Source organism: Zalophus californianus, chromosome 4, assembly GCF_009762305.2.
Source record: "Zalophus californianus isolate mZalCal1 chromosome 4, mZalCal1.pri.v2, whole genome shotgun sequence".
NCBI lineage: Eukaryota > Metazoa > Chordata > Mammalia > Carnivora > Otariidae > Zalophus > Zalophus californianus.
The window spans coordinates 61,649,973-61,664,090 of record NC_045598.1 but is presented as its reverse complement, the minus strand read 5'-3'; the positions used below and the strand labels follow the sequence as shown (position 1 = coordinate 61,664,090).

General features: G+C 37.8%; 1 protein-coding gene across 5 annotated transcripts in view; it reads right to left on the bottom strand.

Moving 5' to 3' along the window:
• The window catches only part of TNNI3K (TNNI3 interacting kinase), a 315,373-nt gene that overhangs the window by 167,137 nt on the left and 134,118 nt on the right, over nt 1–14,118 (bottom strand). For all 5 annotated transcript variants that reach the window (XR_003522330.2, XM_027606927.2, XM_027606935.2 and 2 more), the window contains one exon: nt 420–506. Coding sequence is in view for 4 of the 5 variants with exons in the window: in XM_027606927.2 (XP_027462728.2) it covers nt 420–506 (87 nt within the window). In the remaining variant the exon portion in view is untranslated. The remainder of the gene's footprint in view (nt 1–419; nt 507–14,118) is intronic.

Below are 14,118 nucleotides of genomic sequence, written 5' to 3'. Positions count from 1 at the left end.
ATAGCAAGTGTTTATTTAGAGAGTACATAAAAAGATTAAAAACAAAAAACCAAGGTCTAGTAGCCTCTGGCAGATTTAATTTGCATCTGGGTATGAGTATTCTCTGGCCTGCCTTAATAGATAACTGAAACGGAAAATGACTGCTCTCAGCTCACCCCGGCCTTCCTGGTCATGCATAAGCCTCATAAACATCCAGTCCAGGGAATGCTAAACCTGAAGGAACTGCAGATTAGTGAGTTAGAAAACTGCTTAAGTGAAGGCTTCTTTATTTTCAGCCTTACCCAGACATAAGTTCTCTTAAAATAAAGCCAATCTGACATGCCCTCATCCCTAACCCCAGAAAAATAGTAATAGAAATAAAGGTTTACTGTTAGACACAATATTGTACTAACAACAAAAACTTATTAAGAAAGGGATACCTCCTCCAGGCTGAGAATATTCATTACAGGGCAATTCATCCTGTGGTCTCTTATAATGCTTCAGGAGTGTGACAATTGCATCATGTCCTTCATGGAAAGACAAAAAGGACAAAGGGTCTTAATTTTTGTTTGATTTATTCAGCTCATCATACAACTCAAAAGTGACTAGAGGTAGCTTGAAACATGGGATATATCTTAAGAGATAATATATTGCGGGCGCCTGGGTGTCTCAGTTGGTTAAGCGACTGCCTTCGGCTCAGGTCATGATCCTGGAGTCCCGGGATAGAGTCCCACATTGGGCTCCCTGCTCAGCAGGGAGTCTGCTTCTCCCTCCGACCCTCTTGCCTCTTGTGCTCTCTATCTCTCATTCTCTCTCTCAAATAAATAAATAAAATCTTTAAAAAAAAAGAGATAATATATTGCAATAGGAATTTAGTACTTTCACCTACCCATTCATTCATTCAAAATAATTCATTGAGACCCTACTACATGTGAAGCACTATGTTAAGCACTATATTGGGTAGTAGGGATACAAAGAAGCTTAGTGTAGTTGAATATAAATGAGAATTTCTAAATGAAGAAATATGAGGTGCTAAGGTCACCATTACAAGGGTAAAAAGCACGGATGGTAACCAGGAGAGAGGGTTTGCTTTGATTGAAGATTACATTCGGTTGGCAACTGCAGCATAACATGGCACTAAGATAATTGACATAGGTTTTTGTGGCAGGAGACAGCTGTCTGTCTGCCTATAAATATTTGTACTTCCCATTCATGGGGTGATTTCGTCACTCGGAATGGCTGTCCACTCAGGGACAACAGTTCCCTATCGCCCTTGCATCCAGATGTGGCCTTGTGACAAATTCTCACCAACGGAACATGAGCAAAAGCCATGCCACTTCCAACTCTGAGCTTTAAGAGAAAAGCTCAGCCTTCTCTACTCTTCCCTTCTGCTGGCTGGATGCAGAAGGTTCTGAGGCCCTAAGGGATGGGAAAAAGCCATCCATTGACCAGAAATGCCCACACTGGACTTCTATACAACTGATAAATAAATTTCTATTATATAACACCACCCAAATTAGGAGATTTATTAACTGCAATAGATAACATATTGTGAAAGATAAAAAATGCTAAATGCTCTTCTGAGTAGACCCATGATTTTCAATAGAACTAAACTTTTTGATACGATTTTATGGTTTAACTATAAAAATAATCTACTGAAGCTACTTTATACAAGAGAAAAACAAAGTCAGCCTTAAAGACCCTGCCAAGAGACTTGTGAAATGCAACAGAACTCATTGTAAAAATGGCAAGATTTAGGAATTGAAAAATCATACGCCCTTATCCATCCTGGAGGGGTCACAGATAACACTTGTTCAGAATACACTTAGTTAATGTAGAGAGTATATGCTGAGAGTTATGCCTGTTTATCAAATCCCCCCTTCAAAAAAAAGAATTAAAATTAATAGAGCATGCAGATCATGAGATGGGGTAATTAAGATACTAACTAGATTAAAAACTTTTCCAAATGTAATATCCCAACACCAGTTTCTTCAAGAAAACAACATTATGATAACAATTGTTAAATTTGTAGCAAAACTTAAATCTACAGAGTTAACAACTAGTGCCCATTTTCTTATCCATAGATTTCAATTCACGACTGGTTGATCTGTAATTTTCTCAAATCATAGGCATAGGTTATGATGAAATAATGAGGAGCCTGTCCTATTAGCATTTTTTCTTTTCTTCCTGTGCTCACAATCAGGGAAAACTCCAGACCCCAATGGCATGAGCCAACAGGCACATTTCTAAAGAGCCTAATACGGGGCGCCTGGATGGATCAGTTGGTTAAGCATCTGCCTTCGGCTCAGGTCATGATCTGGGAGTCCTGGAATCGAGTCCCACATCAGGCTCCCTGCTCAGCGGGGAGCCTGCTTCTCCTTCTCCCTCTGCCTGCCGCTCCCCCTGCTTGTGCTGTCTCTCTCTCTCTGTCAAATAAATAATAAAAAAAATTAAAATTAAAAAAGAGCCTAATAGGCAGAAGAAACAAATAATGTAAAGGTTCCAAGATGGGAGGAAATATGACAGCTGCAGAAATGAAAGGCGGCCAGTGTGGCTGGAAAATCACAAGCAAGGGTGAGAGTGGTTCCAGACTTGGGTGGAGAAATAGATAAGCACAGATCATGTGCAGAAGTGCTTCACAACTTTGTAGTGTGTATAAGAATCACAGGGAGCATATATTATTTACTTTCTTTAAAGATTTTATTCAAGTTCAAGTTAGTTAACATATAGTGTAATATTGGTTTCAGAGGTAGAATTTAGTGATTCATCACTTACTTATAACACCCAGTGCTCATCACAAGTGCCCTCCTTAATGCCCATCACCCATTTAGCCCATCCTCCCACACACCTCCCCTCCCCTCCAGCAAACCTCAGTTTGTTCCCTATAGTTAAGAGTGTTTTATGGTTTGGCTCCCTCTCTGTTTTTATCTTCTTTTATTTTTCCTGCCCCTCCCCTATGTTCATCTGTTTTGTTTCTTAAATTCCACATATGAGTAAAATCAGATGGTATTTGTCTTTCTCTGACTGACTTATTTCACTTAGCAAAATACCCTCTAGTTCCAACCACACCATTGCAAATGTCAAGATTTCATTCTTTTTGATGGATGAGTAATTTTCCATTGTGTGTATATATATATATATATACCACATCTTCTTTATCCATTCATCAGTGGTTAGATATCTGGGCTCCTTATATAATTTGGCTATTGTTGATAATGCTGCTATAAATATCAATGTGCATGTGCCCCTTCAAATCACTATTTTTGTATCATATCCAAATGACACAAAAATAGTGATTTGAAGGGGCACATGCACATAACTACCTATCCAGCAATTGCTGGATCATATGGTAGTTCTATTTTTAACTTTCTGAGGAACCTCCATACTGTTTCCCAGAGTGGCCGGACCAGTTTGCATTCCTACCAACAGGGTAAGAGGGTTCCCCTTTCTCCGCATCCTCACCAACATCTGTTTTTTCCTGAATTGTTAATTTGAACCATTCTGACCGTTGTGAGGTGATACATCATAGTGCTTTTGATTTGTATTTCTCTGATGATAGGTGATGTTGAGCATTTTTTCATGTGTCTGCTAGCCATTTGTATGTCTTCTTCTGAGCAATGTCTGTTCATGTATTCTGCCTATTTCTTGACTGGATTTTTTATTTTTTGGGTGTTGAGTTTGATAAGTTCTTTATATATTTTGGATACTAACCCTTTATCCAATATGTTATTTACAAATATCTTCTCCCCTTCTCTTGGCTGCCTTTTAGTTTTGTTGATTGTTTCTTTTGCTTTGCTGTGCAGAGCTTTTTATCCTGATGAAGTCCCAATAGTTCATTTTTGTTTTTGTTTCCCTTGCCTCTAGAGATGTGTCCAGTAAGAAGTTGCTGCAGCCAAGGTCAAAGAGATTGCTGCCTGTGTTATCCTCTAGGATTCCTGTCTCACACTTAGGTCTTTCATCCATTGGAATTTATTTTTGTGTGTGGTGTAAGAAAGTGGCCCAGTCTCATTGGTCTGCATGTGGCTGCCCAGTTTTCCCAACACCATTTGTTGAAGACACTGTCTTTTTTCCATTGGATATTTTTTCCTGCTTTGCTGAAAATTAGTTGACCATATAGTTGTGTGTCCATTTCTGGGTTCTCTATTTTGTTCCATTGATCTATGAGTCTGTTTTTGTGCCATTATCACACTGTCCTGATGATTACAGCTTTGTAATACAGCTTGAAGTCTGGGATTGTGATGCCTCTAGTTTGGTTTTCTTTTTCAACATTCCTTTGGCTCTTCGGGGTTTTTTCTGGTTCCATACAAATTTTAGAATTCTTTGTTCTAGCTCTGTGGAAAATGCTGGTGTTATTTTGATAGGGATTGCATTAAGTGTGTAGAATGTCTTGGGTAGTATAGACATTTTAACAGAATTTGTTCTTCCAACTCATGAGCTTGGAATGCTTTTCCATTTCTTTGTGTCTTCCTCCATTTCTTTCATCAGTGTTTTATAGTTTTCAGAGTACAGATTTTTTCCTCTTTTGTTAAGTTTATTCCTATCTTATGATTTTTAGTGCAATTGTAAATGGGATTGATTCCTTTATTTCTCTTTCTGCTGCTTCATTATTGGTGTATAGAAATGCAACAGACTTCTGGGCATTGATTTTATATCCTGTGGCTTTGCTGAATTCCTGTATCAATTCTAGCAATTTTTTGGTGGAGTCTTTCAGGTTTTCCACATAGAATATCATGTCATCTGCAAAGAGTGAAAGTTTGACCTCTTCCTGTAAGGCCAATCTGTATGACTTTATTTCTTTTTGTTGTCTGGTTGCTGAGGCTAGGACTTCCAGTCCTATGTTGAACAACAGTGGTGAGGGTGGACATCCTTGTCTTCTTCCTGACTGTAGGGGAAAAGTTCTCAGTTTTTCCCCACTGAGGAGATTATTAGCTATGGGCCTTTTGTGTATGGCATTTATGATGTTGAGATATGTTCCCTCTATTCCTTTGTTGAGGGTTTTTATCAAGAAAGGATGCTGTATTTTGTCAAAAGCTTTTTCTGCATCTATCGAGAGGAACATATGTTTCTTATCCTTTCTTTTATTAATGTGGTGTATCACACTGATTGATTTGGGGATGTTGAACCACCCCTACAGCCCGGGAATAAATCCCACTTGGTTGTGGTAAATAATCCTTTCAATGTACTGTTGGATTCATTCGGCTAGAATCTTGTTGAGGAATTTTGAATCCTTATTCATCAGGCATATTGATCTATAATTCTTTTTCAGTGGAGTCTTTTTCTGGTTTTGGAATCAAGGTAATGCTGGTCTCATAGAATGAGTTTAGAAGTTTTCCTTCCATTTCTACTTTTTTGGAACAGTTTCAGAAGGATAGGTATTACTTTTTCTTTAATTGTTTGGTAGAATATCCCTGGGAAGCCATCCAGCCCTGAACTTTTGTTGGGAAATTTTTGATCACTGATTCAATGTCCTTGGGGTTATGGGTCTGTTCAGATTTTTCTATTTCTTCCTTTTGGTAATTTATGTGTTTCCAGAAATTTATCCATTTCTTCCAGATTACCTAATTTGTTGGCATTATGATTGCTCATAATATTCTCTTATAATTGTTTGTATTTCTTCAGTGTTGGTTGTGATCTCTCCTCTTTCATTCATGATTTTATTTATTTGGGTCCTTTCCCTATCTCTCTCTCTCTTTCTCTCTCTCTCTGATAATTCTGCCTAGGGGTTTATCAATTTTGTTAATACTTTCAAAGAACTAGCTCCTAGTTTTGTTGATGGAGCGCATGTTAAACCACAGATTCCTGAGCCCTACCCCCAGGGATTCTGACTGAAAGGTCTATATCGGGACCTGAGAGTTGCTTTTCTAACAAAGCCTCAGGTGATGCTGATTAGGAGTCCACACTTTGATACTTTGGATGTGGAGCTTTGGAGTTTAAGACAAGAAATTTGGATTTTATTGTAGGTGAGATAGAGGACCACTTTAATTAGTTGAAGGACGCAATTTGTTTTACTTTTAAAGAAGATCCTTATTTACAGATTAGAGCTATGATATGTCCTTCTAAGGTTGTTGTAAAGATTAAGTGAGATAGCGCATGTGCCTACAATTCTAACATGTAAATAGGCCTTTCAGATCTTCTCACTGCTTTCTTGCCTTACTATTTTGCCCCAAGAATTTTAAATGAACTTGGAAACTCTTTTATGGAACTTCACATAAATTTTCTAAACACCAATATATTCCATTTCTATTGCTGCTGTGGTTAATTACTGCAAACTTAGTGGCATAAACAACTTTATTATCTTATAGTTCTAGAAGTCAGAAGTCCAACATAGTTCTCAATGGGCTAAAATCAAGGTGTTGGCAGAGCTTCATTCCTTTCTAGAGGCTCTGGAGGAACATCAATTTCCTTGCTTTTTCCAGCCTCGAAAGGCCACAGACATTCCTTGGCTGTGGCCCCTTTTTATATTTTCAAAACTATCAATAGCTGGCTGAATCCTTCCCAAACCATTTCACTTTGACCTCTGCTTCTGCCTCCCTCTTCCACATTTAAGGACCCCTGCTATTACATTGGGCCCACTGGCATAATCCAGGATAATCTTTCTCAAAAAGTCATCTAATTAGCAGCCTTAATTCCCCTTTCCCATGTAAGGCGGCATACTCATAAGTTGCTGGAAATTGGACCTGGACATCTTTGGGGGGGCCATTACTCTGCCTACCACCCCCAGTGTGATGAAAATTTCAGTGTGCTCTGTTGGCATGTTGGTGCTGCCTCCCATTGAGTAGCCTCCCTTTCTTCCCCATTGCTGATGGCCATTTTAGTCTCAGGATAAAAGTAGCACCACCAACAAAAAGTTCTCTGAAATTAAAATACCCCTTCATCTGTCCTGCTGCTAGATTCAAAGGTTCTGAGGTTTGTCTGCTCCTCACTACATTGTCTGCCCCCTCAGTTTAATAGGAACTGTGGTGCTTTTAGTTGTTCTTTTACTTAATTTGGTCTTTAAGTGTTTGGGACCAGGAAAAACAAAACAAAACAAATTTTCTTATTTCTCTTTCTCCTTTGGGAAAAATAAAACAACTTAAACCCCAAGGATTTGCCAGGCATAACAAAGCTTACTTAAATCACAAAGTCTACCTCCCTGCCTGTCTCAGCCTCTCTGTTGGACTGACTGTGGCTGACAGTGGAGTGGGCCTCCTGCTTTCGCTAGTGAAGCAGAAAGCCGCGTCTTGAATCCTGACTGTGTGTGTAAGTCAGTGATCACACCCTTGATGTTACCTTTCATTTCAACAGCTCTCCTGGCTCCATTTGCTCTGAGCAGCTTTAATTTCCTGCCAGCACAGTGGCACAATTTGCTGGCATTTTCTTTGGGATGCTTTTCATCAGGAGCCTAATGAGTGCCTGGGTTCTGGCTGATGATAAGCAGGAGGCTGCCAGGGAAATGCCAAGAGGCCCCTCGGCTCTGGAAGGCATCTCCGCCTGATTTCCCACCTCCTGCTAACTGTGGGCCAAGGCACACACGTATGGGAAATTCTTCACTGCTGTCACTTCTCTGACAAACTACCAAAGTGTATGCAAAGAAACCTGAAAATCACTAGGGCCCAGCTCCCTGATACTTGGTCACAAGGAGTTAAGCAGAAAACTGTCTTGGTGGAACTCACTAAATGGACTTGCTAAGGCAAACTCCTGATAATGGATATACCCAGATAACCAAGGCACACTAATGGAACATGTCCAGAGATAATCAAACTTTCACTAATTAAATAAAATGTTTTCCCATATCTAAGAATTTACTATCTACATCCAAGTATTTTACCCAAAACAGGAGGTTGCTATGTTATTAGCCTAATGCTGTTATAATAATGCTTTGCACTTTCAGAAGATTACTGATTGGAGCCCATGGAGGTTTTGCCAGTTTGGAGTGTCTTTCATTTCCTGCATCCCACTCTGCAAGTCTGTCTGTATTACTCAAATCCCATGCTTTCCCTTTAATTCATCTTCTTCTTCTGTTCCTTTCCTTATACTTGGGGGTGATTCCTTCCAACCCCAAACCTCTTTGCTTTCAACTTTCTGCATATCTTTATTTTATAATCTAGATTGTTTTTTAAGGCTACAAGTCCATCTGAAGGGCTGTTACAAAGACAGTTTAGTATGTATATCAGGTTCATGTATACAACAGAAGGTTCATAATTATTCAAGAAGGAAAAGGACACATTTTACTATAACCCTAAAAAGGATATCTCTTCAACCCCACCATTTTGTCTTAAGAACAATGAATGCTGTTTACTGCTATGAAAAATTATTTTGATAACAGAAGAAAACTTGCTATGAAAATTATTTTAAGTACTAGGTCTGAAGATTAATGGTAAATGACACTAGTACTAAGATCTTCTCCCTGACGTTGTGACTCTGAGGTCCTCTGGGTCTAAGGTAGAGAATATAGGGATTAGGTCTTGATTACATAAGCCAAGGAATTCCTATTGACCTCACATGTTCAAAATGCCCAGGTGATCAAAGGAGCAGTTTCAGCCTTTCTTTGTCATACCTAATGGAGGAAACTTTCACAGCAATGACACAGACGAGACTTTACTCAATATTTTGCTATCTCCCCTTCGCATCATGTTAAAATCTCATCATCAGGTAGGAAAAACTCATTTTCCAAAAGCACTGAAAAGTGGGATCAAGGATGGCTCCTGATGTTTGTTCTTCCTCCTGCCAATCCTGGCCCATATACTATCATTTAAATAGTATATTTAAGGCAAGAAAAATTCAGTACTTGCTCTATCTTCTCATCACTTAAATCTGAAAGATACTTTCACAAGAAAGGGTACACATGTCCCTCTTCCCCCATATTCTTGTCCATTAATCACCAAATCACCAGGCCCAAACAAGAATGTCACCAGTCCTTCTTCACCTTGAGATAAGAACCCACAATCATGAATGCTTTTGCCAAAAGAACTCTATACAAACCAAGTTATTAAGCATTCTTTCCTTCTTTTCTCTCCTTCCCATTTGGCTTTCTTTTCCCTTCTACAAATATATATTGAGCACCCATTAGAGATCAGCTCAAGAAACATCTTCCCAAGGAAGCCCTCCATGACTTTTTGATTTTAAATAGTATCCTTTAACTTTTTACTCAGTGTTGTGTTTCCTTTTTTTTAATTTTCTGATAGTTTCTATTTGTTTTCTTGCTCATGACCTATTTCTTCTGCTAGAAACACAAACTTCCTAAAAACAGGATCTAACTCACTGTTTTACTTCAGTTCCTAGCACAGTGTCTATTACATATTAGGTTTGTAATAAATTTTTTTGAATGAATGACTGGAACCAGGTATGAGAGATATAATGTTGAGATATAAATGTCCTTAATCTTGTAATGAATGCTTTCTAGAATAAAAGAAAAAAATAATGATACAAATGCTCAAATTTTATTTAGCCAAGTTCTAGGAAGGAAAAGGTGGAGGATGCTGTGAATGAGCATAACGGTGCTATTTTACAGTAGGCTAGAGGGGTCAGGAAAGAGTTTCTTAAGGAACTGTCTTTTAAGCTGAACTTGAAAGATGAATATGAGTTGATTAAGCAAAAAGGGAGCATAAGAGCCAGAGGGAAATATTTCATAGTTCCAATGCATAGAAAGAGGAATTTTATTTAGAACATACTTTAAAATCATCTGCCTATTAAAATTTAAATATTAGTACTGTGCAGTTAATCAGAAACCCACAATATTTAAAGAAGTATCTACAGAGACAACAGAATAGTGGTGAGTGGTATTCTTGAGAACATCTACTATATTATGACAAACTAGATGCCATTTAGTGAGACATGAAATTGAATGTTATGACTGAGATATCTGCTCATTCTTTAATTCACTTCAACAAACACATACTGAGCACCTACTAGGAATCAGTCATTGAATTAGCTTTTTGGAAGACAAAAAATTAATAGCTCAAATGTTTGTTCTCAAAAAGTTTATAATCTGATAAGGGGCAGTGTTTCAATATGCAGTGGTAAATACAGAGATAGAGATGCACATATGGTATAATAAAACATAAGAAAGGACATGTATGCTAGCCTGGAACATCAGGGAAGACTTTCAGGAAGAGAGGATCTGTAAACTGAGTTTTGAAAGCTAAGTAGCAATCAGACATTGAGAGTGGAGTGGGTTAGGGAGAATGGGAGGTGTAGAGATAGAGAGGACTGTATAAGGGAAGGCTTGGAAACATGGAATAACATGATATACATGGGGAAGAATGAGTATCTTTGTATTACTATCATGTGAATAGATACTGTCTCACAGGGTAATTGTGCACATATGATAAGTGAATGCATATGAAGTATTTAGAATATGCCTGGCACCGAGTGAACCCCCACTGAATGTTAGTGATGTAGTGGATGTAATGATGATTGTAGCATGTGGGGTCATTCACATGACAGGAGTGACTGGATATGAGGTCTGAGAGGTAGGAAGGGCACAGGGCATGGGCACAGGTTATGCCATGATGACACACTGGAACTTTTTAAATAGGTAATTGTGTACCAGTGAAAGATGTTAAGCTGGGGAATGCTATGAATTCCTATTTACACCTTGAATACTTCTTCGAAACCACAGCTAGAAAATGGAATCAAAGAAGTTAAAGACCAAAAAAAAAAAAAAAAAAGAAAGAGAAGAGAGAGTAGTTATGAAGCTATTAAAATGGATCAGGAGAAAGATAAGGTTATGAACTAAAACAGTGACAGTAAAAATAAAAAAAAAAGGATCGATTAAATGTACCTGTAAGGTAAAATCATGAGAACTTTTGATTGAATGGATATGGGGAAAGAGAGATTGAGGGAGAAAAAGTCACCAAGCATCAATCCAGATCTCTGACTTCAGCGACTAAGTGGATGGTAATGCCATTAAATGACAGAATGAATAAGAGATATGGTAGGAGAAACTGACTGATGAGGACAAAAAAGACATTAAGTTCAATTTTAGACTTGTTGAGTTTTACATACTCCTCAGATATCAAAATAAAAAGATCCAGCATGTCAGTTGGTGTGGTGATTTGAGAACATGGTCACAAATTCCGACACTTGTCCATGACTGAGGGGGAAAACCCTGCTATAGTAAAGAGACTTGCAAATTTGTGCTAAGTTTTAAGATATTGTTTTACATATTTGCATCCTACTATGCAAATTAGAAAATGGTTTTAAATTACTTTTTAAATATTTTGATTAGTGATTTTCAAAACCTCCTTAATCTTGCTTCAGTCCTGAGGTTTTAAAATAAATGGTATTACTTGATTCATAAATAAGAAATATAAATACAACAAAACAACACATTTTTTGTTTTGTTTTAAATATTTATTTATTTGAGAGAGAGAGAGAGAGAGAGAATGAGCAGGGGAAGGGGCAAAGGAACTCCCACTGAGCGTGGAGCCTGACATAAGGCTCGATCTCATGATCCACGAGATCAGGACCTGAGCCAAAACCAAGAGTCGGATGCTTAACCGACTGAGCCACCCAGGCGCCCCATAACAACACATGGTTTTATATATTCCAGGTTTGTCTGGTGGTGTTTGGCAGGGATACAAATTCTTCACTAGAGAGCTTATAGAGGATGTCCATCATTCTAATATGTCAATATGTCACATTTCTTATTCCACACTAAAACATGTAAATTAGGAAAGACTAAAATTTGGGACTTATGTGAAGCTTGACTGAAACTTTGCTATGCAGTTAATAACAGATACCATTATTTTTACTGAGAATCTGTTATGTTCCAGACATTTAGATCTTATCCCAAACCTTCAGCAGAATTCTATAAAGTGGTTATTAATTTACTCATTTTAAATCTGAAGATTAAGGCTTAGAGAGGTTAAATAACTTGCCCAAAGTCAGTATATAATAAGGATGGAAACTGAACTAAGATCTGATTCTCAAGTGAGGTGGTAAGAGCGCGAACTCTGCAGTAAGACAGAACTCTGTTTGGTACCAGCTCTCCACTTAAGAGCTGTGCAATTTGGGACCAGTGTGACTTGGCAGATTGAAGTCTCAAACTTTTAATCTGTAATAGAGAGGTAATACTGCTTTAAAGGGTTAGCTTGATAATTTAATTATATATACACATATATGCATGTGTAATAGGCATGTAATGAATGCAAGTTCTCTTCTACTATCCATTTTAATGTATGTGGCTTTTGTTTTTTTTTAGTTTCAAATTTTTATTTAAATTCTAGTTAGTTAACATACAGTGCAATATTGGTTTTAGGAGTAGAATTCAGTGTGTGTGGCTTTTTACAGTTATTAAGTTTCAAAAATATTTACTGTGTGTAAATGTGTTACTCCCCTATAAAAATGAAAGTTCTGATCATTCTAATGAGAGTTTGTGCTATTCTATTTATTTTTTAAAAGGGAAACTAAACATGTAGAACGTAACCAGTACACACAAAATTGCACATAGATTTTGAAATACCATCTAAATCTTTCATTTATTCCTTCTTCTGCCCCAGACCTAATTCATGCTAGCACACTAAACTAAGGTTCACTAAACTAAGTAACTAAACTCCCAATAGGTAAGAATTCAATATAGAAGAAGTTTGGGAATTTATAATCCATTGATGAAGATTTATCAAAAAATTTAACGAATCCACCTCTTCTTCCTTCAACTCCTCCCCCACTCTTATCTTTTAGTTATTTTTTACTGGTTGAAAACTGTAGAAACTCACAACTGTAAGACTTTATTACTTTTAGAGAATACACTATAGTACGTTTACTATAAATAATTCACACCATACTACACTTGTCAAAAGGAATGAACAAAGTATATATCATGGTACAGGAGCCTTGATTTTTATTGTTTTTGCTCCCTTACTAATTCTCCAACTGCAGCTCCCTGTCACTGTGAATTACAGTTGTTTTGATGTATACAAATATTGTATTCTGCATAATTAGATATCAGTATAGGAGCCTCTGCAAATTACTTTAACTGGTGTCAGTACTGAAGCAAATAAGAAGTTTTTAGTTCTGTTTCTAGTTTGGGTTATTTTCTGACCCTAAACAGCCTGACATAAAGAAGTGCTTTTCTTTGTGAAAGGCAGCATTTTCAAATCTAACTGCCAGACACACTATTGAGCTATGTGTTCAATTCTAATTGGCTGAGATCTTTTCAATTCGGCAGTTTCATCTTTAATGCAATGGACGTAAGATTATATGTAGGTCTTTTCAGTGGGTTTTCCATACTGGTGATTAGGGCAGAGGATTTGAACATAAGCAGGCTGCTGGCTATTTCTTCTGGCCAATTTAAATTGATTCATACAAGTCCTTCATACCCCAGGGAAAGGGCAGAACAAATCCAAGTGAGTGAGACAGCTATCTCTACTCTCAGATGGAATACTAGAAAACAAGGCGGTGGTGGTGGGGTAGCTGACTAGAGGAGGGGAAATACTCTAAATACTGTAAAATTAGAGCTCTGAGTAGTCTAGCAGGGAAATATTGAAACTTAACCTGTAGGTTTCTGTGTAGAATCAAGGTCACAAGGAAAATTATTTCCAAGATTGATTTTGATATCTTTAGGTTAAAAAGGCTATGTAAATGGAAACTGTTCTTCATATCTGATCCTGCAAGGAGCCATGGTGAGTAAACTCTTTTCTGAGTTTCCAAAAGGAAGTTGGTAACTCTTACAAAACTCTAAAGCACCCCTGAACTGAATGTGCTATATCAGAATAGTAGAGGGTAAGCTAAAAACTGTTTGTGTCAGGTGAAAAATTTGTCTTAGAAGAACAGAGGCAATGGGTGCCTGGGTGGCTCAGTTGGTTAAGCGACTGCCTTCAGCTCAGGTCATGATCCTGGAGTCCCGGGATCGAGTCCCACATCGGGCTCCCTGCTCAGCAGGGAGTCTGCTTCTCCCTCTGACCCTCTTCCCTCTCGTGCTCTCTATCTCTCATTCTCTTTCTCTCAAATAAATAAATAAAATCTTAAAAAAAAAAAGAACAGAGGCGGGTGCTATTGAGAAAAACTCCCAGTTTTCTATTAAGAGGGTAAACAAAAAAAGCAAGCAAGCAAGCAAGCAAGCAAGCTGGTAGACTAGGATGAGCTATTTAAATTTGGCACACCCAAAAGTAGTCCTTTTTAAACAGACAGACTCCGGCTATGAAGCTCCCTTCTGGT